The sequence below is a fragment of the Mus musculus genome, chromosome 13, assembly GCF_000001635.26.
Source record: "Mus musculus strain C57BL/6J chromosome 13, GRCm38.p6 C57BL/6J".
In the NCBI taxonomy this organism is placed as follows: Eukaryota; Metazoa; Chordata; class Mammalia; order Rodentia; family Muridae; genus Mus; species Mus musculus.
Window position 1 is genome coordinate 59,487,178 of NC_000079.6, and position 27,927 is coordinate 59,515,104.

Sequence of the window (27,927 nt, forward strand, 5' to 3'; positions counted from 1 at the left end):
CAGACCATTGCCAGTCTGACTTTCCCCACATCCTCTGCTTTCGTGCCACTAGGACACCTCTATGTATCCAAAGATCTCTACATGGACTAATTTTCCTCAAAGAGAGTTTAGGTAGCACATTTCCTGGATTTTTATGTTTACTGGCAGTAACAAATGACAAACTATAAACAGATATAAACAATATCTGCCTGTCTCCAAGTCTCCAGAGTTCCAGATGACAGGTCCAGTACTAGGCTGATCTTGTGTATGCAGAATGACAGGGTGGTTACAAGCACACACTCTACAACCAGGGCAAATTCCAACTCGGCCACACACAGACACATGGCCGTATGGCCTTTGATAGAGTGCTACGCACTGTCTACACTGCTGGCTCTTCAGTGAGTGAGCACGGGCATCGGACTGTGCTAAAATACGCCAAGACCTGCACAAGGCGAGCACTTGGTGACGGACACTCACCCAAGGTATTGTCATTTCCCTCTCAGTACCTGAAGACTCACACTGTCACTGCACACTTAAATCACATCTGAGTCCCTGACCCTCACCGAGCCATTTAAACCTCAAGTTTCACCCTCCTACAGACAGAACACCTTACATAACAGCCGAGTACTGGAGCAGAAAAAGGCTCAGGCTGAGGTTAAGGATGCTCTGATCTTTTTAAACAATGTATCCTAATATTACTTTTTAAAGTACAGTATTAATTCTGAAAAGAGAAAGCAATACTCAAGAGTTCTGACTGAATATATTCGGGAAAGCTAGGCTGCAACACTAAGAGTCAATCTAAGGAAGTGACTCCGATTCCCTAAGTCATTATCTATTCAACATAACACAGAAAGGCTGCGTCTGAGTAACGATATTGAGTAAACTATGAAGTTGCCACAGACTCAAACAGCGGCACCAGCCTTTAATGAAAGCGAAGTAAAAGCCAGGGTCAGTAATCAGAGCAAGCATGAGGGGCCGAGTCGCCAGCGCCACCCTACAGGAGCTGGTCCTCCCAGACAGGCCTGGGGTCAGGTTTGCTCAGCATGTACCCTCCCTCCTGTGAGAGTCGCACTTCACGGTGAGAACATAGCGATGTGACCGGTTATGGGCAGAGCAAGGTCAGCATCTGCACAAAGAAACATGGGAAATAAACTCTAGGAAACAAGGGGAACACACACACTGGTCTCGCGCAGCAGACTGTAGCTCAGTTCAGCAAGCAGCTGGACACATGCTAGCCGGAAAGACTGAAAATGCCTTTGAGCTAAACTCTTTTATTGATTTAAAAGAAGAAAGTCTAACTTAAATGGGAATCCAAGGACTAGAAGGTACTTCCTGTATTAATGTCAGTTCCCTGATCCTAACCATCATGCTACAGTGACACACAAGAAAGCCATGGTTTGTAGAAAATGGATACAAGGAGATCCAGAGTGCCAAGGCACCATTTCAGATGTCAGCATCTTAGCAAAGTAACACTTCAAGTTTTTTCAACGTAAAACTTCTAGAAAGCATTGGGAGTTATGAAATATTGCTCAGTAGATGACAATTTTGCCTTACAGGCCTGAGGACCTGAGCTTCGATGCCCAGAACCCTCAGAAAAAACCAGATGCAGAAGCCTGTTTGTAATCCCAGCACATTCATACCAGGATGGGAAGAAACAGGAGGATTCTGGGAGCTCTCTAGCTAAGTAGACTGCTATACACAGCTGTAAACAATACAGGTCCTGACTCCAGATGGAAGGCAAGGAGGTAGTCCTCCCACCTCAGCACTATCTCAAAGCATGCATGCACATATTATACACATCATTCATATATATATATACATACACACACACACACACACACACACACACACATATACACCATACACACAAAACACACATATACTCAAACAACACACCATACATCTCATACATACTATATACATAAATACACACATACATGTGCCATATATACAAACATACATGCATGCATACCTACATACACACACACACACACAAAGTTGATTATCTTAAATTAGACTGGGGTCTTTGACAAGTGTCTTGTGCATGCTCACTTTATGTTACAAGCAGGATTGTTATGGTCGATTTATATAAGAAGGAGTTAAAACCCCCTTGAGCCTGAGAGACATGCAGGGAGAGAATGAAACAGAAGCTTGAAACTGAAGCTATCACTAAATGCAAAACTGCCATCTGGTGGCAATTTAAGAAAATCCATTTCAAGTAACAGCTAAAGAGGGTGTGGAGATAGTGACACAAATGTTCAAATTTAGCAATTCAGACAACATTACCACAGCAGTACATTCAAGCTGCTCTAGGATCGTCTGTGAAGACTTCTTAGTAGAATCAGCTAAAAAAAAGTCTTAGGGGGAAGGGGGTAACTAAAGAAATGAAAGCAATTCTGGCACTGCCCATCTTGGTGAGCCCTACCAAAGGCCTCTACCCACCAAGTCCATTTCTATGTGCACAGCACTCAGCGTCCCACAGGCAAAATGCCCAAGCCTCCCACAAAGTCAAACAGAAGGCAAACTAGCCTCCTAAGTACTATGGCCTCCTTCATCAGTTTATGCTTTCCACCACAAATGATTTCTTTAGTCATCAAAGGCTCCCAGTGCTCATTATATTAACTGTGCATCCTGCTCTAAGTACATACAATGCGAATTCAAGTTTACAAAAAATCCTCACTTTTTTCAGCCTCTACTGATGTAAAACCGAGCCAGCTTCAGTTTTATTCGGTATTAACCTAGCAGATCCAAAACTGGTCTTATTTTTAAAAGTCTAGCTACCTAAACAGCTTGCTCTACCTTTTATCCTAACTTCATAGATATTATTTACAAATATATGAAAGAAAAAAGAACATTCATAGCATGTTTTATTGGATTCCAGAAAGAGCCTGGAATAAAGTTAGGTGGAGACTGAGAAAAGTTCAGCTCGTGGTCTGTAGTGTTGGGGGTGGTTCAATCGCACAGACACGCTCCATGCCATGTGGAGTCCTTGCAGGAACCATCATAAAGTGAGGGAGGGTGGCTGAGAGAAGAAGAAGAGAGGAGGAGGAAGGGGAAGAAGGAAGAGGATGAGAGGAGGAGGAAGGGGGAGAAGGGGAGAAGGAGGGGAGAGGAATAGAGGAGGAAGAGGAAGAAGGGGAGAGGGAGAGAGAAGGAAGAGGAAGGAAGAGAAAGGAAGAGAGGAGGAAGGGGAAGGAGGTGAAAGGAAAAGAGAAGGAAGAGAAAGGAGGAGAGGGGAGAGGAGAAGGGAGGGGGAGGAGGGGAGAGGTAGAAGGGAGGAGGGGAGAGGAAGAGAGGAGGAAGAAGGGGAAGGAGAAGAGAGGAAGAGAGGAGTAGGAAGAGAAAAGAGGGGAAAGGAAGAGAGGAGGAGGAAGGGGAGGAAAAGAAAGGAGGAGGAAGGGGAAGGGGGAGAAGAAGAGAAGAGGAAGGGGAAGGAGAGGAGATGGAGATGGGAAATGGAGATGGGAGATGGAGGGCAGTCATGAGGAAGGGGAGGAGAGGAAGGAAGCAGCAAGCAGCACCAGACAAACACTAGACATTTCATTTTAACTCAGTTATAATCATCTATATTAATGACAAAGGGTCAAAGAACAAACCCCTTTCTCCATTTATAAAACCAGCTGCCAACCATGTACCAAACTAATTACAATTTACAAATATAGGAACAAAACTGAAGGCAAATACAGTGGAAGACTTAACTGCAACACTGTTAAAGGACACACAGGGCGTGGAAAGCTACAGTCGTCTATATGCCAAATTACACTCAACTGGCACTGGCAGGCTTTCAAATGAGGACTTAACACAGTAAAACCAAACTGGAACTCGAATGAGACACACACAAGGTATAAACCAACAAACAAGCACTGGCTGGGTCTTCCTTTCTCTCCATGAAGTCAGTGGGCATTAACTGCACTACAGACAACACATCTTATTTCTAATTACCTATTAAATCAAAACGGACTGGATATATTTCAAGGTTACTTCAAATCCAAGAAATGTTGCAAATAATAAAGTCTACATGTTTGTAAGCAAAATTAATTAAACTTTGACAATAGCAAGGATTTAACCCAAATAATTAAGCCAGGAAAATAATATAGTAAACCCTTTCCCTAGTTTTGTAGTCAAATAAAGATAGCAAGATTAAAAACAGAAATATTAAAATCTGGAAGGGATATAAAATTAAGTTATAATAAAGAGGAAATTTTAAAAGCTTTGATCATCTCCAAAAAAAAAAAAAAACAAACAAATTAAAGAAGTAAAGAAAAGTACTAATTTGCAGGGAGGTAAAGGTCAAAATTAAAGAAAACTTCTAAAAGAAATGAATAAACCAGAAGCTGTGGGGGATTTTTTAATATAAAAATAAAATATTTTAAATAAATAAAAAGAAAAGCTGCCCAGAAGGAGGAGGAAGAGGGAGGACGGTGGAGGGAGCTCAAGCACGGAAACAAGGACAGAACTACAGTTGCTGTCCACAGTTTCTGCTACCAATGAAAATCTAAGAGTCACTTACACAAGGAAAGGTACAATCAGTACTGTCCAAAACCCAACAGCCACTGCAAGGAGACCCTGGATAGCCTGTTTTATTTTTACATTAATGGGACCGCTATTCATATTTACCTTATGCAAGACCATGTTTTAAAAAAAAAAAAAAAAAAACTCCCAAATGATTTTGTAATCAAACAGAAGTTTCCAGTACCTGATAAAATGGTGAGTGACACTTATCAACAAGCATAAGTGGTGGCGGTACACCGTCCTCTGACCCCACCACTTGAGAGATGGAGCAGGAGGAGCAGGGGTCCAAGGCCACTTAACATAGTGAGTTCAAGGCTGGCTAGGGCTACGTTGAAACTCACCCCACAAAGTAATAAACTTCTCAGAGAAACAAACCTAAAATTTTAAATGGCTTTTTGAAAATATGGTAGGACACTATACTATACTAATAAAATTAATATTCTCTGAACAAATGCTAATGTATAGTTAAGCCTTGGCTTATGAGATACAGGTATTTTAAATCAAATGGAGACATATAAAATAATTAAAATGTCAGGACACCTAAAAAGCAGAGAAACTGTGACCATTGATGTGTGATAACAAAGGTTTCAATAAAACACATTAAAAGCATTTTAGAGGAACATTTAAGGACCAGAGAAAATATCAGAAATGCAATTTTTCTAATTAAAATACAGAGAACAACATAGCATGGTTCTTGGCCTTGTTTTTCGGTAAGGCACAATTTTGTGTTGGAATGCCAGCACTGTAGGCAGGCTGGTACGAGGCTGTGCTAAGTGGACTGCCTCGGTTCACGGCAGCCTCCATGTGATTTCCTTCTGAACACCACTGCAGGTCCTGAACTGCATACAGAGCACACAGAGGAGAACCCGGGTGGAGATGTAAAGGCACAACCACCATCAGAGGCCCTTCTGTGGGGTTCAGAGTCCTTATAGAATGTGCTCATTTCACAATTCCAGTGATGCTGAAGGCAGGAGCTGTCTTATCTCTCACATGGGGCAGAGCTTTTGAAAGCACATAAATACTGCTTAGGATGAACAATTTTAATGTAAAATTTTAACTGCTCAGCAAAGTTTAGTGTTAAGGGCATTATTTTTACAGGATTAAAGGTTAGTGAAATTCTAACTTACAACACCATTTTAGAGAGTACACTGCTACACACAGAAAAACATGTCTTTGTCTTTTATTCTTAAAGGACACCCACGATACAAATGAAATCGGTTTTCTTAAATGTTCTTTCTCTACTCTAAAAAACACTACATTAAGTAAGGAGCACAATAGGTATTTTTACTTATCTTGATAATACTTCAAGTTTTAATTAAGATAAAATTTTAAAGGTGCAACAAGGCTGAATGTCAGCAAATATTTCAGAGAGAGGTCACAATCAGTTGATGGCCATACGTACCACTGGGACCCTACCCACCCGCACTGGTCTCAGAAGCTAAGCAGGACCCAACCTGCTGACATGGATAGATACAAGTCACATCCAATGATTGTTTTATACTCTAAGATCACCAAGAATGAAGTATGACATAGACAACACTTCACAGGCAGGAGAGATGGCTCGGGGGTTAAGAGCACTGACCACTCTTGCAGAGGGCCTGAGTTTGATTCCTAGCACCCACATGGCAGCTCTCAGCCGCCTGTAAGTCCAGTGCATTTGGCCTTCTTGGGCCCCACATATACACAATGCATACACAGACAAGCAGACATATGCATAAAGTCAAATAAGCCTTTTTTAAAAAGAACCTTTTTAATCACCAGTCATGCAAAACAATGTAACTATTGACATTTTAGTCAAAATATAAACATTTGTCTTTAAAATATTACTTAAAAATTAGATAAAAGACATCAAATCTCTATAAAAGTGTTTATGACTATGTACTATAGTATTCCACTATCTGATCTTCCTTTTATTTCACTAGATAAAAGGCAAGGCTTTTGTTTCACACACATGAGAAATTCTAGAGTGTTCCATTTCCTACTACCACACAAATAACAACTGTCAACAACCTCTTCAACTCTCAAAAGCTTTACTTCTCAGACATGGCTCTTTAAAGAGCATCACTGTACATGTGCGTTGAGCAGCTCAGGGAAATGACTTGAAGCCCACGAGGCAGTGTCTCTTGCCTATTGTTAAAGCTTTTCAGTCTTTGCAACAAATAGTTGAGACCACTATCATTTTGTAACATGTTTCTTCTCCATCTGTAATAAAGGGGTGTTTGCATGTTAGGAAACATATTATATATATATTTTTAAAACTTGCTATTATTAGATTTGAAATTTGAAGTTTTGATTTTTAAATGCAAATGTCAAGTTTATGTAATTATCCACCCTAGATAATAATCCGCCCGTGGCTATAGACCAGATGCCCAGCAGATAACCCTTAGCTGTGTACTTAAGGTCCAGAACAACACTCCACACTTCAGAATTCTCCTTCCAAAACACTAGAGTTTTATTTTTAAAAAGAAAAGAGAATTCTCTCAGAGAGTATCAACAGGGAAAGTCAATACACAAAATGCTGACTCTTCAACACTGTCCATAAACTGTGCTTAGATAAGATTTCATTCTGTGAGAAACAGACACTGACCAAGAACAGAACCAGATCTGTTGCAGGGCAAGCAGGCATTCAGTAGATAAAGGTAAGCGAGGCCTGAGCCTGGTGTGGGTGAGGAACAGGGAAACCGAGACTCTCCACACAGCCCTTGCAGATGGAAACACAGAAACAGACAGGACCAGGAACCCACTGACTCGTGACAGAGCACCTCAGGAGGCTGCAGCCACTAAGGAAATGATTCTAGTTTACAAGACAGTTCACAAAAGAAACCCACTAAGCACAAATGGATTCACTAGAAAATTCCATCTCACATTGCAGAATTCACACTAGCTCTACATAAGGACTTTCAGAAGATGGAAGGAAGACATGCCGTATTATACCAAATCAGTGTGAGCAGGATACCAAACGTGGCAACGGTGTGGGGAGCTAGGCAGAGGAAAGTGCATGTATCTTCCTAGGCATAAATGTAAAAGCATTTTTTGTGGGACTGGAGAGATAGCTCAGCAGTTAAGAACACTGGCTGCTCTTCCCCAGTTTAATTCCCAGCACCCAGATGGTGGCTCATGGCCTTCTGTGAAAGGATCTGATGCCCTCTTCTGGCATGCAGGTGTAACTGCAGACAGAGCACTCATACATAAAAACATTTTCTTTTCTTTTTCTCTTGTGTGGATCTGAGGATAGAATCCACAGCTTTCTGGGTTGAGCTCTCACTGGGCTTCAGCCCCAGCCTAAACTGCAAACACCTGAGCCTGCCATGCATCTGCCTGCTGAGGGAGGGCTGGGATGACTGACAGGACATTACAGGCATGCAGTGCCATGCATCTGCCTGCTGAGGGAGGGCTGGGATGACTGACAGGACATTACAGGCATGCAGCGCCATGCATCTGCCTGCTGAGGGAGGGCTGGGATGACAGACAGGACATTACAGGCACGCAGTGCCACGCAGCTCATTTTTAAAATTTAACCAGAGCTTAAGCATTTTCACACCCATATAATCAATGGCTGAGGTTTGAAAATCAGAGACACTGAGTGTGTTGTGTCTAAGGCTAAATTCTGATCCTACGAGTAATGTGCCTTGTGCCCTCACACGGGGAAGGGAAGGTGTCTTACCATAATTAAACTGACTGTTGGACTTCTCACAGTTGATGATGTTGAACCTATATGCCACACCAGGCCGCATCCCACTGACTTCAAAGTAGAACCACTGGTGGTAATGGTTACTGTTTATATCAGAGTTCAGGATAAGGTCGTACTCGCTTCTGAAACACAAGACAAGGACATCTGACAGCAAGTCCAGAGAGGCTGTGTGCACACAAAATGAGAACATTAAAATGGCTTACTTTCTAATTTGAATTACTTTGCGCAGATTCCCAGATTCGAATTTTGAGTTAAACTTCAAAGTATCTCCTTCTTCTGGAGTGGTATAGCTAAATAAATATTTTAAAATAAACATATTAAAATATATTACACTTGAACAGATAAGCAAAGACTAAAATTAGAGAGAAGATCTAAAACATACAATGTTTCTTCTCTCTTTTACAACAAAGACTATAACAAACACAACAAAGAAAACCCCTGACTTACATTCATACTCAAACTGTAATTACGAAGGATTTATTCCTACACTTATACCCATAGTGAGCTTTGCCTTGCTGAACAAATGTCACTTCTGAAATACTGATTATCATACATGAAAGAAGAGATTTCCTTTTTAAACTGCCTGGTAAGTGGCTGTAAGTCTAACAAACCACGCTGCCCTTGCCGTTAGCTACCACGGAAGGCTCAGGGCCTTTCCCTTCCCCCACCATGCAGCTGAGCGCCCAGATGCAGGCCCTAGCGTTGTCTGCCCAACCCCCACAGAAGGAAGACCCCCTACTCTTCTGAGGATCCTGCCCCGGGCACATCGGTTAGGGACAAGCTGGGTCTGCCCACACTGGAGGTTCTGGGATTTATTTTTCTACATCTAACACAGAAGCATGAACAATGGAATAAATACATGAAATAAGATACGGCTCTTCTTCCCTTGTGTGGGAATACTCTGAGGTCAGTAAAGGTGACAGGCACCTCAGACTGGGAGGACTACTGTAAGTCGAAGGTCAGCCTGAGCTACACAGTGAGCGCCACGTCAGCCTAAGGTACAGTGGGAGACCCTGCCATAAACAACAACAAAGAGTAGTTTAAACTCAGTCACCATCTTTGACAGAGCTTTTACTCACATATCTACCAACAATTACTTTTAAAAGTTTGTTTCCTCCAATCATAATAGATAAAGTGTGCAATTTCCTCCAAGTATTAACACAGTAAGGAGAGAAGAGACCCACAATAAACTGACCATATTTCTTCCCTGAGTGGTTGTAATTTGTATTTATTTACTACAATTAAATCCTCACATATATACCAGTGCTAATGCAAAAGTAGCAAGTGGCCTGGCAGGCAGGCAGGCGCAAGGCCAAGCGGGAGCCGCAGTGACTGGGGCAGCAAAGGGCAGCCTTCCTTGTGAACCCACACTCTTCACTTTTCCAAAACCACAGTGCCAGATCATAATCTCTACATTCCACCTACAACCAAAGGCTTCCATATCTTTAAGATAAACAAGATTTCTCATGATTATCATACACCTACCTGTTACATGAGAATGAGAACAGCAACAATGAAGCGGGGAAGATACGACAGAGAGATAATGATTTTATCCTTTAGACATAACACTAATAAATAAAACCTATGAATAACAAGGCTTTAGCAATCAGACTCACGTAGGGTTGTCTAAGTCATACACCACGCGGTCTATGATATCGTTCTGGTGTATCAGCCTCTCGATGTCTTGGGCAATTTTTGTCCTGAAATCACAAAAGACAAATGTGACAAAGTTCACTACTATCTGCCTCTGACACCAATACACAACCTTCTCCCAGGTTTAAGTCTGGCATGGAAAGTGCCATCACACCTAATTTCAACGTTCTAGTTTGGTTAAACCAGGGCCACCTATGTCAGTACTGGAGTGGAAGTGTCTGGGAGCCTAGAGTCAGCGGTGAGCACCCAACTCAAGGCAATGGTGCCCTGCTCTCCAAGGCTACTAGTAGCTGGGAGGACAGTAAGGCCTCACAGGAACAGGAAGTAAGTCTGCATGAGGAGTACTCCTGTTTGTTCCTTTGCCTGATGCAATGAAATGCATCCCCTGTACTGGCTGGTTTTCTCTGTCAACTTGGCACAAGCTAGAAGCATCAAAAAGGAAAGACTCTCTCTATGAGATCCTAATGTTTAGGCCTTTTCTCAATTAGTGATCAATGGGAGAGGGCCCACTGTGGGCTGTGTTAGCCCTGGGCTGGTGGTCCTGGGTTCTATGAAAACGCAGGCTGAGCAACTTATGAGGATCACACCACCATGACCTCGGCATCAGCTCTGGTCTCCAGGTTTCTGCTCAGTTTAAATGACTGTCCTGACGTCCTCCCATGAAGAACAGCAACGTAGAAGTCTAAGCCGAATAGGCCCTTTCCTCCCTAACTTGATTTTTGGTCATGGTGTTTTGTCACGGCAATAGAAACCCTAACTAAGACATCTGCCATATATAATTTTACTGCTCCTTTTAACATCTACATTGAGAAGACATGCATATCAATCTTTTTATTTCGTTTTGATTTTTTTTCAAGACAGGATTTCGCCACGTAGCCCTGGTTGGTGGTCCTGGAACTCATTCTGTAGACTAGACTGTCCTGAAACTCACAGAGCTCCACCTGCCTCTGCCTCTAGAGTGTTGGGATTGAAGAGATGAGCAGCCACCACGCAGCACATATGAATCTAGTAACAGACCTTTTCTTTTACAACTGCATCAGAGACTTTAACAGAATTTATTTATTCTATACTGAATTTTGTTTTTAAAACAATTAGGATAAAGACAACCATACAACAGAACTCCAAATCACACTAACAGCATCCCGCAGGGTAACATTTTCAAGTGTGGGGTCTCACTATGCTGCCCAGGCTGGGCTGGTTCAGCCCCGCACGTGGCTGGGCCCAGCAGTATACACCATCATGCCCAGCTTACTTAGGCGTTGCAAAGGGAAGGGCTGCATCCTTTTCCTGAAAGTGACAGAACAGTAAAACCTCACTGACTTGACCCCTTTCATTTGTCACGTTCCTAGACTCAAACAGGGAGTGACATTGGTAAATCATTGCCCAAATATCCATCATTCACTCAAAGCAGGTCAAAAGAGGCATGGCAACCGACATGAGCAAACCAAAATCAAAGTCCTCAATGTGTTTCAAGAATTAAGCATAACTTTAGCTACCCACATTTAGTATTTTTTGACAGGATATGAAACTTTAAAGCCTCAATTAAGACTACTGAACTATCAGGGTCAACAAACATTTTCTGTAGCAAAATGGACAGTGCCTATTTGAGGCTTTGAAAGCCATAGGATTTCTGTCAGAGTTTTGTCACTGCTGGGGAAATCCACTAAGTTGTCAAGTGAAGCATTAAGTGGTCCAGACACTGCAGGTAGGCGCACGGCTGTGGCTTGAAGGCAAGTGAACTCTCAGATGCCCAGAGGCCAACAGCAAGGCCTTCTCTTCAGTGCTTGTTGTAACAAGAGTAGGTCAAAAGTGATGGGAATCATCCTAAAGAGTCAACAGTGAGGAGAGAGAGCTGGCTGAGTGCTCTTCCAGAGGACATGGGTTCAATTCCCAGCACCCACACAGCAGCTCACAACTCTGTAACTCCAGTTCCAAGGGATCTGATGCCCTTACACAGACAGACACACAGACAAAACACCATGCACATAAAACAAAAATTTAAAAAAATCATTAAGAAACATCACTAAAAGAAGCTCAAGCACAAGTTTTGCACAGGCTTGCCACATGCCGAGTATGCACTGCCTGGTGCTACCAACAATTTCTACATTTATTTTTGGCACACTAAATATTACCTCACTTAGTGCTGTTACAATTACCAGATTCTCACTCTGTATTTCAAGCTAAATTTTCAAACAAAATAATAGATCTATTTTAAAATCACATCTAAACTAAGTATGAATAAAAAAATTACTAAATACTGCTAAGATCATATGTATTCAAATATCATTAAATAATCCTTCATATTATTAGGTGCACTCTGAACTAAGTTTCTACATTGTACCAGGGTCATATTATTGTTCTTTCACTTATGTAAGTAATTTGCATAACTGCATTAGTAAATCATCCTGTGCCCCTGGCTGTTAAGAACCAACTGAGGAAGAAGGTAAGTAGCCCCTTGTCTCAGACTCCAGCATGTTTATCTCCAGGGTCCTCAGAGATCCCTTGTCCTGGGACAGGCCACTGCCCTGGCCCTGTGACAGGGAAAAGGGGGGTTGGCAAAGATCTCAAGGGCAGTAAACACAGCACCCTTGACAACAGCTATGGGAGTCTTTCCAACAAAGCTGTAGGATGCCTGAGGTAACTAGATGGAGGGCATTGCTGGAGACTCTAAACTATTCCTACGGCTCACTGTTTCAGGAAGACTTCTCTGGACATTTCTAGTGAATATTTTAAATGCCTGATCCGATGCTCTGTTATCTGCTACTTGCTATATGTTCTTTTCCTTTCTTGCTACACGTGTAATAAACTTAAATCCAAAGTACAGCAATCATACAACATTTTCCCACCACAACATGGACGATTTCAAAGCCACACAAAGCATCCTAGAAAGTGAACCTAGAATTCATAGTAACTTTTCCCTAAAGACCCAAATAGAATCTGTAAGTGTTCCTTACACTTGGCGGTGGCCCTACTTGGGAGGGGAAGGAAGTCTGTGACTCACCTTTGTACACCATAAGGCCTTTCTAAAATAGGCTCTTTGAAGGGAGGTGGAATGTGACCAAAATAATCAGGATAAGCCACCTCTGAGTATTCTGGAACGGACTTCGTATTTTTCACAATCTCAATATAGAGGTCTGGGTCGTGCAGTGTTGGTCCATCAGAGGCTTCAACAGAGGGGGCCTGCTCTGTTGATGAGTGGGACTCAGTGTCTTCGTCATCTTCCGTTTCAACTCCAGTACAACACAGCTTCCCAAGATGTACCGTCCGCCCTTCAAAGAGAGTACTTCCACACTTAGCCACGTGAGGACAAGCTTTCGTGCATGAGAGGACAGTGAGAGGGAGACCAAAGTCCTTCCTCATTCCTGCGTTCAAGCCCGAGGCTACTTGCGAAGGAACATTCTGCAGTGTGATTCGGTCTAGGGCCTTCACAAGATCATTGTTGAAGCTGTGGGCTGAGGGGGCCACTCTGCTCTGGCCACCCAGCTGCTGCGGCAGTGTCCTGTCGTGGCCCTTAGGGTCTTCCTTGGCTTCCTCTCCTTTAGGACTTGCTCTCTCCTTCATTACCACTCCTTTCTTTACGCTCCCTGAATTCCCAGGTACCTCCTCTCCAGCTGTGGGAACTACAATGGGGCCCCGAGCCTTCCCCTCAAACACAAAAGGTTTGGGTTCCTTAGAGATCAGTTCATAGTCCTGTTTAAAACAAAATTGAGTTTAATCTGTTATCTGGCAGTATTAAAATATAGTAATAAGGTCATCTTTATTTCATAAGCTACATCAGAAACCTAAGACCTTTTTTCTGATCTCCATGGGCTCCAGGTGTGGATATGGTGCACACACACACATACATTCAGGCAAAACACTCATACACAGTAAATAAATGAATAGACAAATAGAGAAGTAAATAAAGCAAGGCTGAGAGGCAGCTCAACAACAGAATGTCTGCTTTGTAGGCACAAGCGCCTGAGCTCAATCCTCTTCTGCCCTGCAAACTTCAACGTTCCTATGCTGCCTAGAAATGGCATTCATTTGACCTCCACCCAGCAACTGAATAAGCAGACTTACACATCTGGGAACAAAGCAGAAGGTGTTCAGGGTGTAGACACATCTAGCTGTCGTGGATCTCAATAGTTAATACTGAAAGCAATTAATTTCACATATGCTTAGTGGCATATGATAGTCCAGGAATTGATTCAATGATGCTTGAATAATATTCTTTCAAAACCACCCCTTGCTTGAGCAAGGCATGAGAGCAGGTAACCTGGCTCTGCCTCTCACCTGCTGCAGCACCTGCTGCACCTCCCCTGGGCAGCACAGTCCAACTTGCCCTGGTGGCTCCAAAGAGCTAGTTCCTCCTCTTGCTGACTGCAGCAGGCAGAGAGCTGGTCCCACACCTCCCCTGGGCAAAGTGGGAGAGCTGGCCCAGGAGAGCTGATAGACTGAACAACCCAGCTAACACCCAGGCCCAGATACAGGGCTTGGAGCAACCCACCCCACATCAACCCCATCTATGAACTGCTGGAGTCTGTGAAGAGGCCAGTCCTGCAGATGCAATGGCATAGGGCAACAGCAGGATATCTGAAGGGAGTCCCTGCGAAGATCCAATGCTAATAGTGTAGCAGAAGCCAGAGGCCTGGAACCAAACTAATGACTCGATGCAAAAATCATTTGCAAGTAAAACTGTTTGAGCAAAAGGGTGTACTGTGTGACACACTGCAGTTTCCACAGAGAGATCGTTTTTTCTTTTGGGGGAGGCTGCAAGGGCAGATATGGAGGGAAGGGGAGGTGAGTGGGATTAAAACACTTGTGTGACATTCACAAAGAACCAATAAAAAGTTAAATAAAATGCAATATAATAAAATGAAAAATAAAATGCTTTCAAACACTATATATTAATAGAATCAATAAACTTTTTAAATCCTCAATAATATATCATTGAACAGTTACTACTCTTCAGGCATATATTTCAAAGGAGGGACAAAGTATGTAAAGAAAGTACTGCATTGCATTTCTCTGAAATTTAAAATGGGAAAGACAATTAAGTACAGGACAACTTTAGCAATAAATCCAGCTATGTTAATAAAAACAGTGTGATCTTTCCCAAACATATAGCACTAAAGCAACTAACAGTCTGTAACTCATTGGCAAAGCACAGTACACACTGATACACATGTATGCACGGCCTAATTACCCGAGGCAGACAGGTCCAGAGCTCCAACTCTCAGAATCATTTGTCTTTACTATTTGACCATAGCTAAACTTACTCAGACCCAAAATAGAACCAATCGTGCAACAGAAGTAACCAAACCAAGTTAGCCACCTGTCTGCATCATAAAGGGCTGTTCAGAGACTGTCAAGAGTTAGGCTAGCTACGTGGTAAACTAGGATTAGGACATGGGAATCTAAAGACAGGCGTGATCATGACCTGAAAGGGAGAAGTAGCTTGGAAAATAGAGATTCTAACTCGGTTGCTCTCAACCTTTTTAATACTGTGACTCTTTAATATAGTTCCTCATGCTGTGGTGATCTCCAACCACAGAGTTGTTTTCTTTTCTACTACATAACTATAATTTCGATACTGTTGTGAATTGTAATGTAAATAACTGATATGCAGGATATCTGATATTCCACCCCCACAGGGACCATGCCCCACAGGTTGAGAACCACTGATCTAACCACTAACCCTGTCATCCATTATAAAATTACTCTATTGTATTCCCATACCAAAGCCATAGGTTGTATAACATATATTCCTATATGCGTAAAATTGTAAGAAAGTAAGTGAAGTCATTATATGCTAAGCAATTCCCACCCACAGACTTAAGAACACAGCAGTGTCAAAGCAAGTGAGAACAAAAATCCACAATTACTTATCTGCCTCAATTTACAAAGTATTTATCTTTAAATGGTTCAAGTGAAGCCAAATTCATTAAAAAGAGGAACACAACAGCTGGGCTGTTCTACACTCCACACTCCTCCCCAGTGCCTCTCCCCAGCTCCCTCCCCTTCCTCCTCTGCCCCTGACTCCCCCCCAAACATCCCATCTACCTTTTCCCTGCCCTGATCCCCGCCAGCCCATTTACCTCTTCCCTGGCCATGATCTCAACCCCCATCCCATCTACATTTTCCCTGCCCTGATCCCCCCAGCCCATCTACCTTTTCCCTGGCCCTGCTCTCCCTCCAGTACTCTCAGTTTCAAAGCTCCAATGGACTTCAAACTTACAGGAAGTGCAGGACAGGAGGAGGCAGGAAGTCACTCCAAGGCTCCTAAGTTTACTCCCAAAGACAAACATGAAAAACTGGCAAAGATTTCTCATTTAAGTTTCTTATATAAACTCACTATAGTCCTTTTCTTTAATCAACTGCAATTAAGGCTATGGGATTTGGAGAGCAATGAAGTTTAAAGCAAAAGCGCCTTATTCTTAGAGCTCTGCCACCCACACACTTCTGTCTGTCTGTCTGTCTTTGCTTTGAGACAGGCTGGCTACCCTGGAGCTCATTACAAAAACCAAGCGGGCCTCTGAGCTCGCTGAGACCCACCTGGGTCTACTTTCTTGCGCTGAGACTAAAGGTGTGAGCCACCACCCTCAGCCAAACCTACACTTTACAATCTTGAGGACTCTCACAGACTTAAGAACCCAGCAGTGTCAAAGCAAGTGAGAACAAAAATCCACATGTACTAACTGCCAACAATCCAGTCAACAAGGTTGGTCTGTTGTGCATCCGGCTGAATGCGCATAGCTCAGAGGGTAAGAACAGGAAATGCTAGCAATGGCTCCAGGGGCCTGAAGGGCTCCAGGTGCGCCCTGGCTCTTGACTGCTGTTGGGTTACAAAGTAACCCAGGAGGGACAAGAGCAAAGCTGCCCACTGCTCCTGTCACTACTTAATGGGTAAAGCAACACGGAGACCACAGCATGATTTCATGATACAATTTTAAAGACTATAAGACAAAACAAAAGGAGCAAGTCAAAGTTATGAACCAAAGTGATTATGAATGCAAAGCCTGGTCCACCTCCCTCTCTTCTTACAGGGAGTCAGCACAGCTCCAAATGTCAACACAATAATCCACTATCATCCTGTAAACAAAGACCGGGGCCATTTCCTCAGACATGAGAGGTGGCAGTTATGTGCATAAAGGAGAAAAAAATGAAGTTTTTATAAAACCAGGTAAGGCCATTTATACCTGAAAATCATCAACAAGCTCGGGGAAAAGGTGCTCGTACATTTTTAGTTCTTCTATTGTTCGTCCTGGTACTTGCTGAGGTCTTAATTTATTAATATCTGTTTCAATATCATCATTCTGAAATAATAAAACATGACGTTAGTATAAAAACACCAAATAAGTTATAGAATATGCTTTATACTTAAAACAGTGTCACTTATCATTACTGAGTGATCATCAGTAAAGTTTATATTAAATTTAATCTTAAATCAATTAGTTATAGATTATCACTGGTATTGACTCTGTTGTCTGGTGAGGGTTAATCTCAGCATAAAAGGGTACTCATCAAGGCAAAGAAAAAAAAAATCAAACAAAGAGTACTCATCTTCTCCACAATGTCCCTATTGTTCTACTCTAAAAGAAAACTCAAGAAAATTAAATTGAAAAACATTTATACATAACAAAGAAGGTAGCATCACAGCATGTCCCATTGCCTGGCATGCACTAACTCTACCACCTGAGCCAATCTAGATGATACTACAGGACTAAGGGTGGGGACTGGTGCACACCAGCGGTAAGAAGCTCAGAAACAGACAACCTGAAAGGTAAAAGGAAATGGAGCGGTTCCAAGGTCGACATTATAGGGCAGGATGAAGCTTTAGTAGAGACAAGACACATGTTCACACTCCACGATCAACAGGACCTGTGCACAGCCCACCATCACTGCCTGCAGGGCTCACACTCTATGATCAACAGGACCTGTGCACAGCCCACCATCACTGCCCACGCTAGCCTGCAGGGGCAAGAGACTAACAAGCTGAACAAGCCCCCAACAGCACCTCTGAGGGAAGAGAAAGCAAATACATCCTCATACAGAAGAGACGTGCCAGTGATCCATTCTGGCCTACAATCTGCAGCCCTGGCTGGAAGAGCAGATATGCCCCTGGCTGGAGAGCATGTGTGGAGAGTGTTACTTCACCTAGGACCCGCAGGGCTCCCAACATCCTTAACAAACTCTGACCTTCATGGATGGGAAAGGAGAAAGGGATACCAGATACTAATTCTCAAATGGGAACCCATTTTTAATTTCCTATTTATCTACAATTAAAATAAACTACTTGTTTTCAACCCCAAAGCAAATTTATCTTACTGTCCTTAAATCCTTCATATGTAGTATCTGTCCATATATGAGCATTAACTAGTATTCTTAAAAAAAAGATATTTTTCAACATTTTATATTCAGGAATTTGCTTTCATTTATATAATCAATAAATAAGTTTTGTTATTTCTATGAATAAAAGATTGGCTTTATTTACATATATATTATTACAATGTAATTACTAACTTATGAGTATACAATTTCACCTAAGTATTTATATTTAATCTATGAACAAATAATGTATTAATTTTCTTGTTTAACATATAATCATCTAAAGCAAAAAATACTTTACAAAGATATATTTTCTCACTAGAAAAGCCTTTAATTCCAGCACTCAGGAGGCAGAGGCCAACAGGATTTCTGAGTTAAAGGACAGCCTGATCTACAAAGCAAGTTCCAGGACAGCCAGGACTACACAGAAACCCTGTCTAAGCATCCAGCTAGCTCACTGTTAGCGATGGCACTGAACAACAAGGAAGGAATAGCCTGTGGACCTTTATGGCTCCCTGGAGGTAGTTGTTTAGAACCTAAAGAACCTGGACTAAACTCCCTACAGGAAAAACACTGACTCACACAGTGAGGGAGGCAGTGTGGAAGCCAAGCACAGCTGAGCAGCCTTGCTTCTCCCACTGCAGCACAGCCATCCCTGTGGGACGCTGTGTGGAGCCAGCCCCACACAGGCCAGAGGCTGCTCTGCATCGTGGCGTAAAGAGGACCTGTCTCAGAGCACACAGCAGAGCCACAGTGATGAGTGTGCCCTCCCTCTCCACACTACCAAGCCCTTGCTTACTGGCCCCTGTGCTGTGTCTCCAATACTGTGAGGACCAGATGGTTACTGTGCATGAAGAGTCTGGCTTGGCACATGGTTCCATGTTCAGTAAGTGCTACTTTTTCTCGTAATTATCAATGTTTTGCTAAGGCAAAATAGACAATATGTGAGCAATTTTAACTCAGTGAAAGAATGGACACCAAGAACTATTTTTCAAAGACATCAATGTCAAGAGCCAAGAAATCTGTGGAAATGCTTCAAATGAATGGACCAAGTAAAAGACATGGAAATGCAGCATCTGAGGGTAGACTCTGTAGCAGAGGGTAAACAACCCACAGAGGCCATCACAGGACAAACTGACTCCACAGAGGCCATCACAGGACAAACTGACTCCACAGAGGCCATCACAGGACAAACTGACTCCACAGAGGCCATCACAGGACAAACTGACTCCACAGAGGCCATCACAGGATAAACTGAACCCCACAGAGGCCATCACAGCAGCCAGAGATAAGCTGGACAGCACACAGTGTCAAGCTGGCAGGAAGCTGACACTGTGCTGCAGGTTTGGCATGTGTTCTCAGGTAAAGGACCATAAGAGGTGGCATATCTAATCAACTCCCAAATGCCGTTCTTGGACATGTGCACACATGCACAAACACTTTTCCTGCAGCCCAATCAGTCCCTGTTCCCATCTCCCTCACTCCTCACTCTTTATGCTCTTGATCATCACAGGGGTTTTTAATTAGAACCATGAGATGTGAACAAAACATACTTTAATGTTTATCATTAAAGTCTTGTACTTTGATGGGAACTCGAGAAGATTAATGTGAAAAGTATGGCTTCCACCACTCCCAAGTGCCCTGAAACAAAATAAAAACAACAACAAAAACCCCACAGCATTTCAACCCCTGCTCTTACCTGAGGTTAATTCATAGCTGTGAACCTGCCAGTTCCACGGCATGTGTCAGGTTCAAACCCCAGCTCCTCACGGTCTGCATCCTAACATCACAGGAGCCCTCTCTCACCTGAGACCCCACTGGCGGTGGGGATAACAGCTCTGTAGTACTAAGATGCATCTTCCAGTATCCCAGACTACGGAAAGGACAGTGTGTCCTTTAGGTAGTATTCCAACAGTTTTTAAAAGGCTTGCTTTTAATTCGTGTATATGAGTGTTTTGCATGCCCAAGTATATATGTTCTGCTGCCTTCAGGTCAAGATGTAGAATTCTCAGCTCCTTCTCCAGCACCATGTCTGCCTGCGCTCTGCCGTGCTCCCTCCATAATGATGATGAATTGAACCTCTGAAACCCTAGGCCAGCCCCAAATGAATGTTTTCCTTTATGAATATCTTGGTCATGGTATCTCCTCACAGCAATGACACCCTAACTCAGACAGGGGCTTCTAGGTTTCCAGACACAGTGTGCACCTCTGAGAAGTCAACCAGGCCGTGGCCTAACAGCTCATGTAATATGACAACTGTTGTCTATTTCCTCAGTTCAGTAATTCTCTTGGAAGCCTGTAGCATCACCATGGAGCTCCTCGTTTACAGGCTCCTCCTGATAGTTTTCAGCCCCAAACTATTGCTGACACAGGGGAATGCCTTTTGAGACAAACCACCACAGCAATCTCAAACTGCTTTCCTTCAAGTACTGGGATATAACAAGCTAAGTCAGAAAGCTTAAAACCCTTTTCCTCGGGGACAATGGGCAAATCAATCAGGGCTGTTTCCACACCAGCAGATTCAGCTCCGAGACAACGGTGGGATGAGGCAGCCTTACCTGCATCTCTATGCTTCAGGCAAGTCTGTCTGAGAGCTGAGGAGTTCATATTGTTACTAATGATAAAAGTCCACCGACCTTAAAACTCTGATCTAGGTCATCTTCATTCTCGAGTTCATTTTCCACTTCTAAATCAATGTCGTCGTTGTCGTCACTCTCGTCCACCACATCGTCCACTGTGATGCAAACACACTGTAAGTCAGGCAAAGGCGAGTGTGCACACAGCAGGCGTGCAGTGTGTGTGCACAGATGCGCATAAACGTGCCTCACTCCCTGACTATTAACTATCTGACCTAGAAACAAACAGTTGTCTGTCTTCATCTCCTGCCCCATGCTCTTGTGAACATGTATAAGAGTTATCAGCCAGTCGGTCACAAAGTCTGTCACAGAAATGTGTGCGTATTGCTGTGGGGCTCTAAGAGCAGCTTAGTTTGTCTTAACTAATACTGGTACCACATCACTTCAAATTTTTTCGTTGCAGAGAGGTTTTATAAAAATAAAAATTAACAAACAAAAAAGGTATCACAGGACATGCAGCAGTCTGGATCTAGTCTAAGCCCTACCAGCAGTCAGTCATGGATGAAGAAGAAAGTCCTGATTAGAAAAAGAACAGTAAGAAGACATTATTCGTGAAAAACTGCACTAAATTAAAAAAAAAAAAAGTCTATTACAAACAAGGAAAAAATGTCTTCAACTGAAACACAGTTCAGAATTGGGGAAAAATGGTACACGCCCCCAACTGTGAAACAGTTCATGGCTTCAGGGCCCTGAGACTGACTATACCTCACACCTCCAGCACAGTGTGAGCCAGCAACTGCAGGCAAGCTGCTTTCACTTCCTTTCTTACGTTTACTACAGCAGCACAGGAGCCAGCTTCTACTTCTCTCTGACAGCCAGAAAGGCAAGCACAAGGCATCCCTGGGAAGGAGCCAGCGGCTCCTGTGAGGACTTAGAAACTATAAACAAAGGGCCTGTCCTCACTGTCCTATAAACATGAACCACTCCCCTCTATGCACTGTTTGTGTCAGATCCATAAGGACAACCTACAGATGTATGGTTATGTCTGTGTACAAAAACACGCTTTTCCAGCAGGAAGTGGTATGCTGTGTATCTAAAGTTTGCAGCTATAAGCACACAGACACGGGAACACAGCTATATTTTATTCACTTTCCTTTTATCTGGTTCTGTTAAATATTTTGTCATTTTTGGGCAACACTAGCAATACTCCCCACAGCCCAGCTATTTCGCCTCTCAATGGGGAGTCCTTTCTCTGTCTTGCTAACTTGGCATCTTTTAATAGTTCATTACCATACTGACATATGATATAGATAAGAGTTAGTGACAGATTATTGAAAACAACTGCAAATTTCTGTAATAAATTTTATCTGGAATCTCTTCATGGTATTTACTAAAATAATTATTTGGTTTCCTTCTTTTGACCTACTAATAATAAACTTCACCCACTTTAATATTAGAAGTAACCTAGATGTCCTACGTAAGAGACCACTGCCCAGTTCTATTTGCTCTGTTTTAGAGTCTGCACATCTGACTGGTGGGCTTCAGCTGCGGGTTATTTCTGGTAATTCTCACCAGGTTTTGCTTTCAGCACCATGCTAGCTTCTAAGCTTTGCTTTTTTTCTATGCCTTGAAAGTTGAGAGAACTCATCTATGGCATCATCAACAGTTAATACCACAAAACAAACGTAACTATGTACTGCATTTGGGGATTTTTGCCTGTTCAAGTCACTTTTAAGCAATTATATGTCCCTAAAATACTACTTCAATTATAAATTCAAATGTATTAAGAGTGGTTCTCTCTAGCGTGGATACTTATTTACATAATCTTTTCTACCTTTGCAGAGACTGGGGGCACAGTAACTCGCCAAACTGACTACTTCCCCAATCCCAGATTTGATTCTGCTCTGCCATGCAGATTGTGTGGTCTACACGGATCAAACAGCCGCAGCTGCCCTGCCTCGAGCTCCTTCCCTCCTGGGCCAATACTCCGGGGAAACACACACCTTTCCTGGCTCCCTGCCCAGCTTTCCACCCACTGCTCTGGCTCCCCAGTGAGTACCTGCTTCTTGGGTTTCATTTTCACCAGTGTAAGAGTCTTTGAATACTATTGTCACAGGACAGAGCCCACAGCAAGTGTCCCCTTTCTCATTTCCCCATGCCTGGTGAATTCACCACACTGCAGGTATACTCTTGCTATCCCTCAATCTAGACACTGACGAAATATCCCTGTGAGGATTTCTTCTCCTTCCTTCCTCCTGTTACTTCCTGTTGCATCACAAAAGAGCCTCTTCAGCCTTCTACCACTCAGAACCACCACGTAACCCCTTCACCGCACACCACCACAGACCTATACTGAGATACAGGAAAGGTTTCACAAACTCCTTGTTGTCCCTCCAAATGGAATGCTAGAACATAACTAAAGCAGAGACACTGCTCCTCAGAGGAGGAAGGCCGTCTTTCCTCAGCCTGTCTGCCACAGCAGCACTGTTTCCTAAGACTCCTCTTGCCTCCCTTTCAGATTTGCTACAAACGTCCTCGCCTTAATGCCTGTTGGAAATTTCAAACTCTTCCACTCAGCTAACTTACTCAGAAGTTTCTCACTCAGTCTTGTTGACTTTTAAACTTTGTATTATTTAATTTTTATCACTCTTTTACACACACTCCCTCTCTTAACATACAATCTTACACAGTTACACACATACTCCATATACATAGTCCCTCTCTTACACAGTCTCTTACATTCTTATGCACTCTTACACACACTCAGTCTTACACATACACTCTTTCACACACTCTTACACACACTCTTACACATGCTCACTCTCTTAAACTCTTACACACACACTCTAACATACTGTCTCTTACACAGTTACACACTCTCTTATACACAGTTACACACACACTTCACATACTCCCTCTCTTACACATACTCCCTGTCTCTTACAGACATACACTGCAACACACTCTCTTTTTCACAGTCTTTTACACACATTCTTTACACTCTCTTACACACACACTCTCCATTAACACTCTTACACACACTGTCTCTTACAGATTCTTACACTCTTACACACTGTCTCTTACAAATATACTCTCTTACATATACATTCACTTACACATAACACTCTCACACACAAACATACTCTCTTACACACATACATACTCTTACACACACACACACACACACATCGGGAGAGGGCAGAGGATAACATGCCAAAGGTCACTTTCTCCTTCCACCATGTGGGTCCTAAGAATTAAACTCAACTCACCAAGCTTAGCATAAAATTCCATTACCTACAAACCATCTCACCAGCCTGACTTTTAAAAGGTGTTTCTAAATGATCCATTTTGTGTCAGTTATATCTGTGTTTAGATTGTTTAACTAATAATATACCTTATGATATATGCCATTAATAAATCCATACTAGAGATTCAAAAAATGACAATTACTTGGAGGCTCTTTTAAAATGTTTATTTCAAGCTGGGAGGGAGGTGTTAGTGGCCTTTAATCCCAGCACTTGGAAGGCAGAGGCAGGCGGATCTCTGAGTTCAAGGCCAGCCTGGTCTACAGAGTGAGTTTCAGGACAGCCAGGGCTACACGGAGAAACCCTGTCTTAAAAAACAAAACAAAACAAAAATTATTTCTTCAAGTAAGTGTTTTATAAATAATAAAAAATAACTAACTTTTAAAAAATATATAAGAAAACAGAATTCTATGAATATCCGTAACTACCCCTTTCTTCTATTTCAGTAGATACCACCAAACCAAAACCAAAACCAAAAACTGACCAACCAAACGCAAAGCACGTCATAAAGCTTTCTATTTACCTCACAATATAGTGTTATACTAAAATGAAAAGCAACCTACTTCAAATACTTTCACTTTTCTTCCAAGTAAGTTCTTTGTTCAATTTTGGCTAATTTTGGTGATTAGGTTTTTAACTTGGGGCGGGGGGAATCAGACCAGTACATGGCTCAGTGGGACTGTGGCAAGCCTGATATACATTTGATCCTTGCAACCACCTGGTAAAGGGAAGAACCAACATCTGAAGGCTGTCCTCTGACTCTCACGTGCTCACAGACCCAGGAGCACAAATGTGCATGTACATGGCACACACAACATATGTGGATGCCCACATAGTGACAATAATGATGCTACTACCAATGTGTAATTAAAATTCTTTTAAAAAGCTACACAGGTAATCGCAAACATACTGAGCATCTGATGTCATCCTCTTAATGTAATGTCACTATCTTGTATGACATCAACTTATATAATGTCTCCACCTTATACTTTTAATATTTACATTGATTGCTGACAAATTTTTGTGTATTTTCACACCTCATGCGCACATTAAACAACCAGATACACATTTTCGACAACAGAGTCACGGACTCCCACAGCAGCCCATGGCCCACCCCTACCTTCAGGCGGCAAGCTGTAGAGCTGGGCCACAGGTCCAGTCACAGGGATAATTGGCAATTGGAAGTGGAAAGAACTTTTAATGGTGGGGAGCGGAAGGCGGTTTTTGGGGAAGCATTTTCTCATTATCAGACTGGATGTGTTGACAAGAGGATCAAGAGTCCTGACCGCCAAGCACTCCTGTTCAAACAAGATGATGAGAGTTAGACCACAGCTCAGCACTGCGGTACTGGAAATGTAGCCACAAACAGCACACAGGGAACACTACAACACAACAGAGCTATCTAATGCCTTGCTCTTCAGAAGTACCTGTAACAGGGAGGCACATGTGACTTGTCCAGTAGCATTTTCCCTTAAAACGTTCACTAGGCAAAACTCAGTATTTATCTTTGACAGTGAAAGTCACCAAGTGTGAGTCCCTCCAACACCTGGCAGGTCTAGGGCGTGACGAGTGAGGGCAGCACTGAGACCCACAGTGTGAGAGGTAAAGTCGTGTGCATTGACTGTGTCTCTCTCTCTCTCTCTCTCTCTCTCTCTCTCTCTCTCTCTCTCTCTCTCCTATAAGAGGCAGCTGGCTACAGTGCAAGAGGTAAAGTCAGGTGCACTGACTGTGTCTCTCTCTGTGCCCCTCTCTGTCTGTCTGTCTGTCTGTCTCTCTCTCCTATAAGAGGCAGCTGGCTACAGTGCAAGAGGTACAGTCAGGTGCACTAACTGTCTCTCTCTCTCTCTCTCTCTCTCTCTCTCTCTCCCTCCCTCCCTCCCTCCCTCCCTCCCTCCCTCTCTCCTATAAGAGGCGGCTGGCTACAGTGCAAGAGGTACAGTCAGGTGCACTGACTGTGTCTCTCTCTCCTATAAAAGGCGGCTACAAGACAACAATGAGAGCAGATCCCACTCAGACACCTAAGAGTTTGGCTGGTCAGCCAGTGTCAAGAACAGGTGACTTAACAACATTGTCAGTGACAACTGGCCTTTCGGTGGCACTTTGACATACTACAGAATCTTCAACACATGACTAACTTAGTTAAACAGACAAGGCTTGGAAGTGTTAAACCACCTAATTCATAATCATACATCAATACCTATTAAGTGTGTATCTGGACAGTAAAAACGATTATATAAGATAGTTCTGGAAAAATGAATACAGTCAGAATAAACATGCCATATGTTTAATACCTTAACTACTATCATGTGGAGAGGTTGCTTATTGTGTGGAAAACAAAGAGCAGCCTGAATAACTGGCTGGTCACTTCAAAGGACAGGAGGCTACACTGCAACTTCCCTCTGTCCCCTCTAATGACGATCCCCAGGAAGCAGAAAAGGCCTTGGTGGCATACTGTGGTGATGTGTGAAGTTAAGACACCCTGCAGGGCTAGCAGGCTACATCTAGCTTTCTCTCTCTGTCTGCATGGCTCTATCCAGTAGAAAGACACTCCTAATGCTCACAGCATATTGGTCCTTCCAGTGGCGAATCCTCAAATACCTTGTAAGGGCACACAGATACCCGCCCACAGCATCAGGAGACCCTCCCACTGGGCACATTCTATATAGCTGCAGTACAAGGTTCATTCTCTAGACAAATGCCCCCGCCATTCTCTCTAGTCACCTCTGAGATCACATGTGAAAATCAAGTGAAATTCTTTGTGTGAAGAAATTTTAAAATATATTTATCATATGTATACTTTCCTAAGTACGTGCGCATTAATCCATTTTCCTAAGAACCAAAACATTATCATTAAAACAGAATAACAAAAATAAAGTAGCTTACTTGAGAAGTGTTATACAGAATTTTCATCCCATTCGCATCAATAAATGCTTTTCTGCCCAACTTGATGTTCGTGACACTTTTTAAGCTCTGTAGAATCCCCTTCCGAATGAGCATGTTTCTATGCCGATTATCATGCCGGTGCCAATCTACATAGATGGTTAGAAGCACTTGAACGTACCCTCTGTCCACCGCTCTCCTGGCGTTTGTCTCTTTAACAAAAGAAAATTGGGAAAGGTAATTTTATAAATGACAGGAAAAAGTTTTTAAAAGAATCAAACAAAAAGCAGAATATCAGTATTGTGATCAGTTCCCAGCCTTTAGTTAATAATTTTCTAATAAAATAATTATAGCCCATTCCAAAAATCATTAGTTTCCAAAAACATTCCTGCTTAATTATTTTATCATGATTTACAAATACTGGCATCTTCTTACTGGCTGGGCTTGGTGGTGCACACCTGCAGCCCCAGCACACCCAGAGTCAAGATGAGACCACAGTGTGAGACCAACGGGTCTTCATGGCAGCATGGTCTCAACAAGACTGAAAATACATTTATTTACTATGGCAAGGTCTGTAATTATATTTAGTTTTACTGATTTTAAAACTCCATATATTTTGAAACTTAAGTGTCTTTTTCATGAGACAGAAGACTCCTTGAGTGACCAGCTACGAGCATGACTTTGTTAAAGCCGTTATCACTTTTGCTTATTTCGATCACAAGCTGTTTAATCCACTGAATTATACCTACTGTTACTTATAAAATTTATCTTCCCAGTGGAATTAACAGTTCTAGTTATTCCACAATTATATAAGATATCCACTTCTTAGTAACATAAAATTTAAAATATAATTTATTGTACATAGAAGGTAAAAAAAAATAGTATGTGGTTATAAAATAGGTTTTTTTCTAGGTAGTAAAATCTTAATGTAAAAAAACTATAGGTTTTCTTAAATTGATCAATTTTAATGGAACACAACTAAAGAATCCATACATTTGAATTCTCTTTCTTAAGATTACAA

At 42.4% G+C, this 27,927-nt stretch overlaps 1 protein-coding gene across 17 annotated transcripts in view; it reads right to left on the bottom strand.

Annotated features, from left to right (window-relative positions):
• Agtpbp1 (ATP/GTP binding protein 1) overlaps positions 1-27,927 on the bottom strand; it is a 107,837-nt gene that overhangs the window by 37,644 nt on the left and 42,266 nt on the right. For 15 of the 17 annotated variants that reach the window (XR_003950468.1, XR_003950467.1, XM_006517339.3 and 12 more), the window contains 8 exons: positions 26,910-27,118; positions 25,147-25,324; positions 20,782-20,879; positions 17,017-17,133; positions 12,837-13,525; positions 9,799-9,882; positions 8,386-8,472; positions 8,156-8,304 (listed from right to left, as the gene is read on the bottom strand). Coding sequence is in view for 15 of the 17 variants with exons in the window: in XM_006517339.3 (XP_006517402.1) it covers positions 8,156-8,304; positions 8,386-8,472; positions 9,799-9,882; positions 12,837-13,525; positions 17,017-17,133; positions 20,782-20,879; positions 25,147-25,324; positions 26,910-27,118 (1,611 nt within the window). In the remaining 2 variants the exon portion in view is untranslated. Of the gene's footprint in view, positions 1-6,222; positions 6,694-8,155; positions 8,305-8,385; positions 8,473-9,798; positions 9,883-12,836; positions 13,526-17,016; positions 17,134-20,781; positions 20,880-25,146; positions 25,325-26,909; positions 27,119-27,927 lie in introns of those variants that run through there. The other 2 variants (NM_001048008.2, NM_001284218.1) reach the window with 1 other exon arrangement.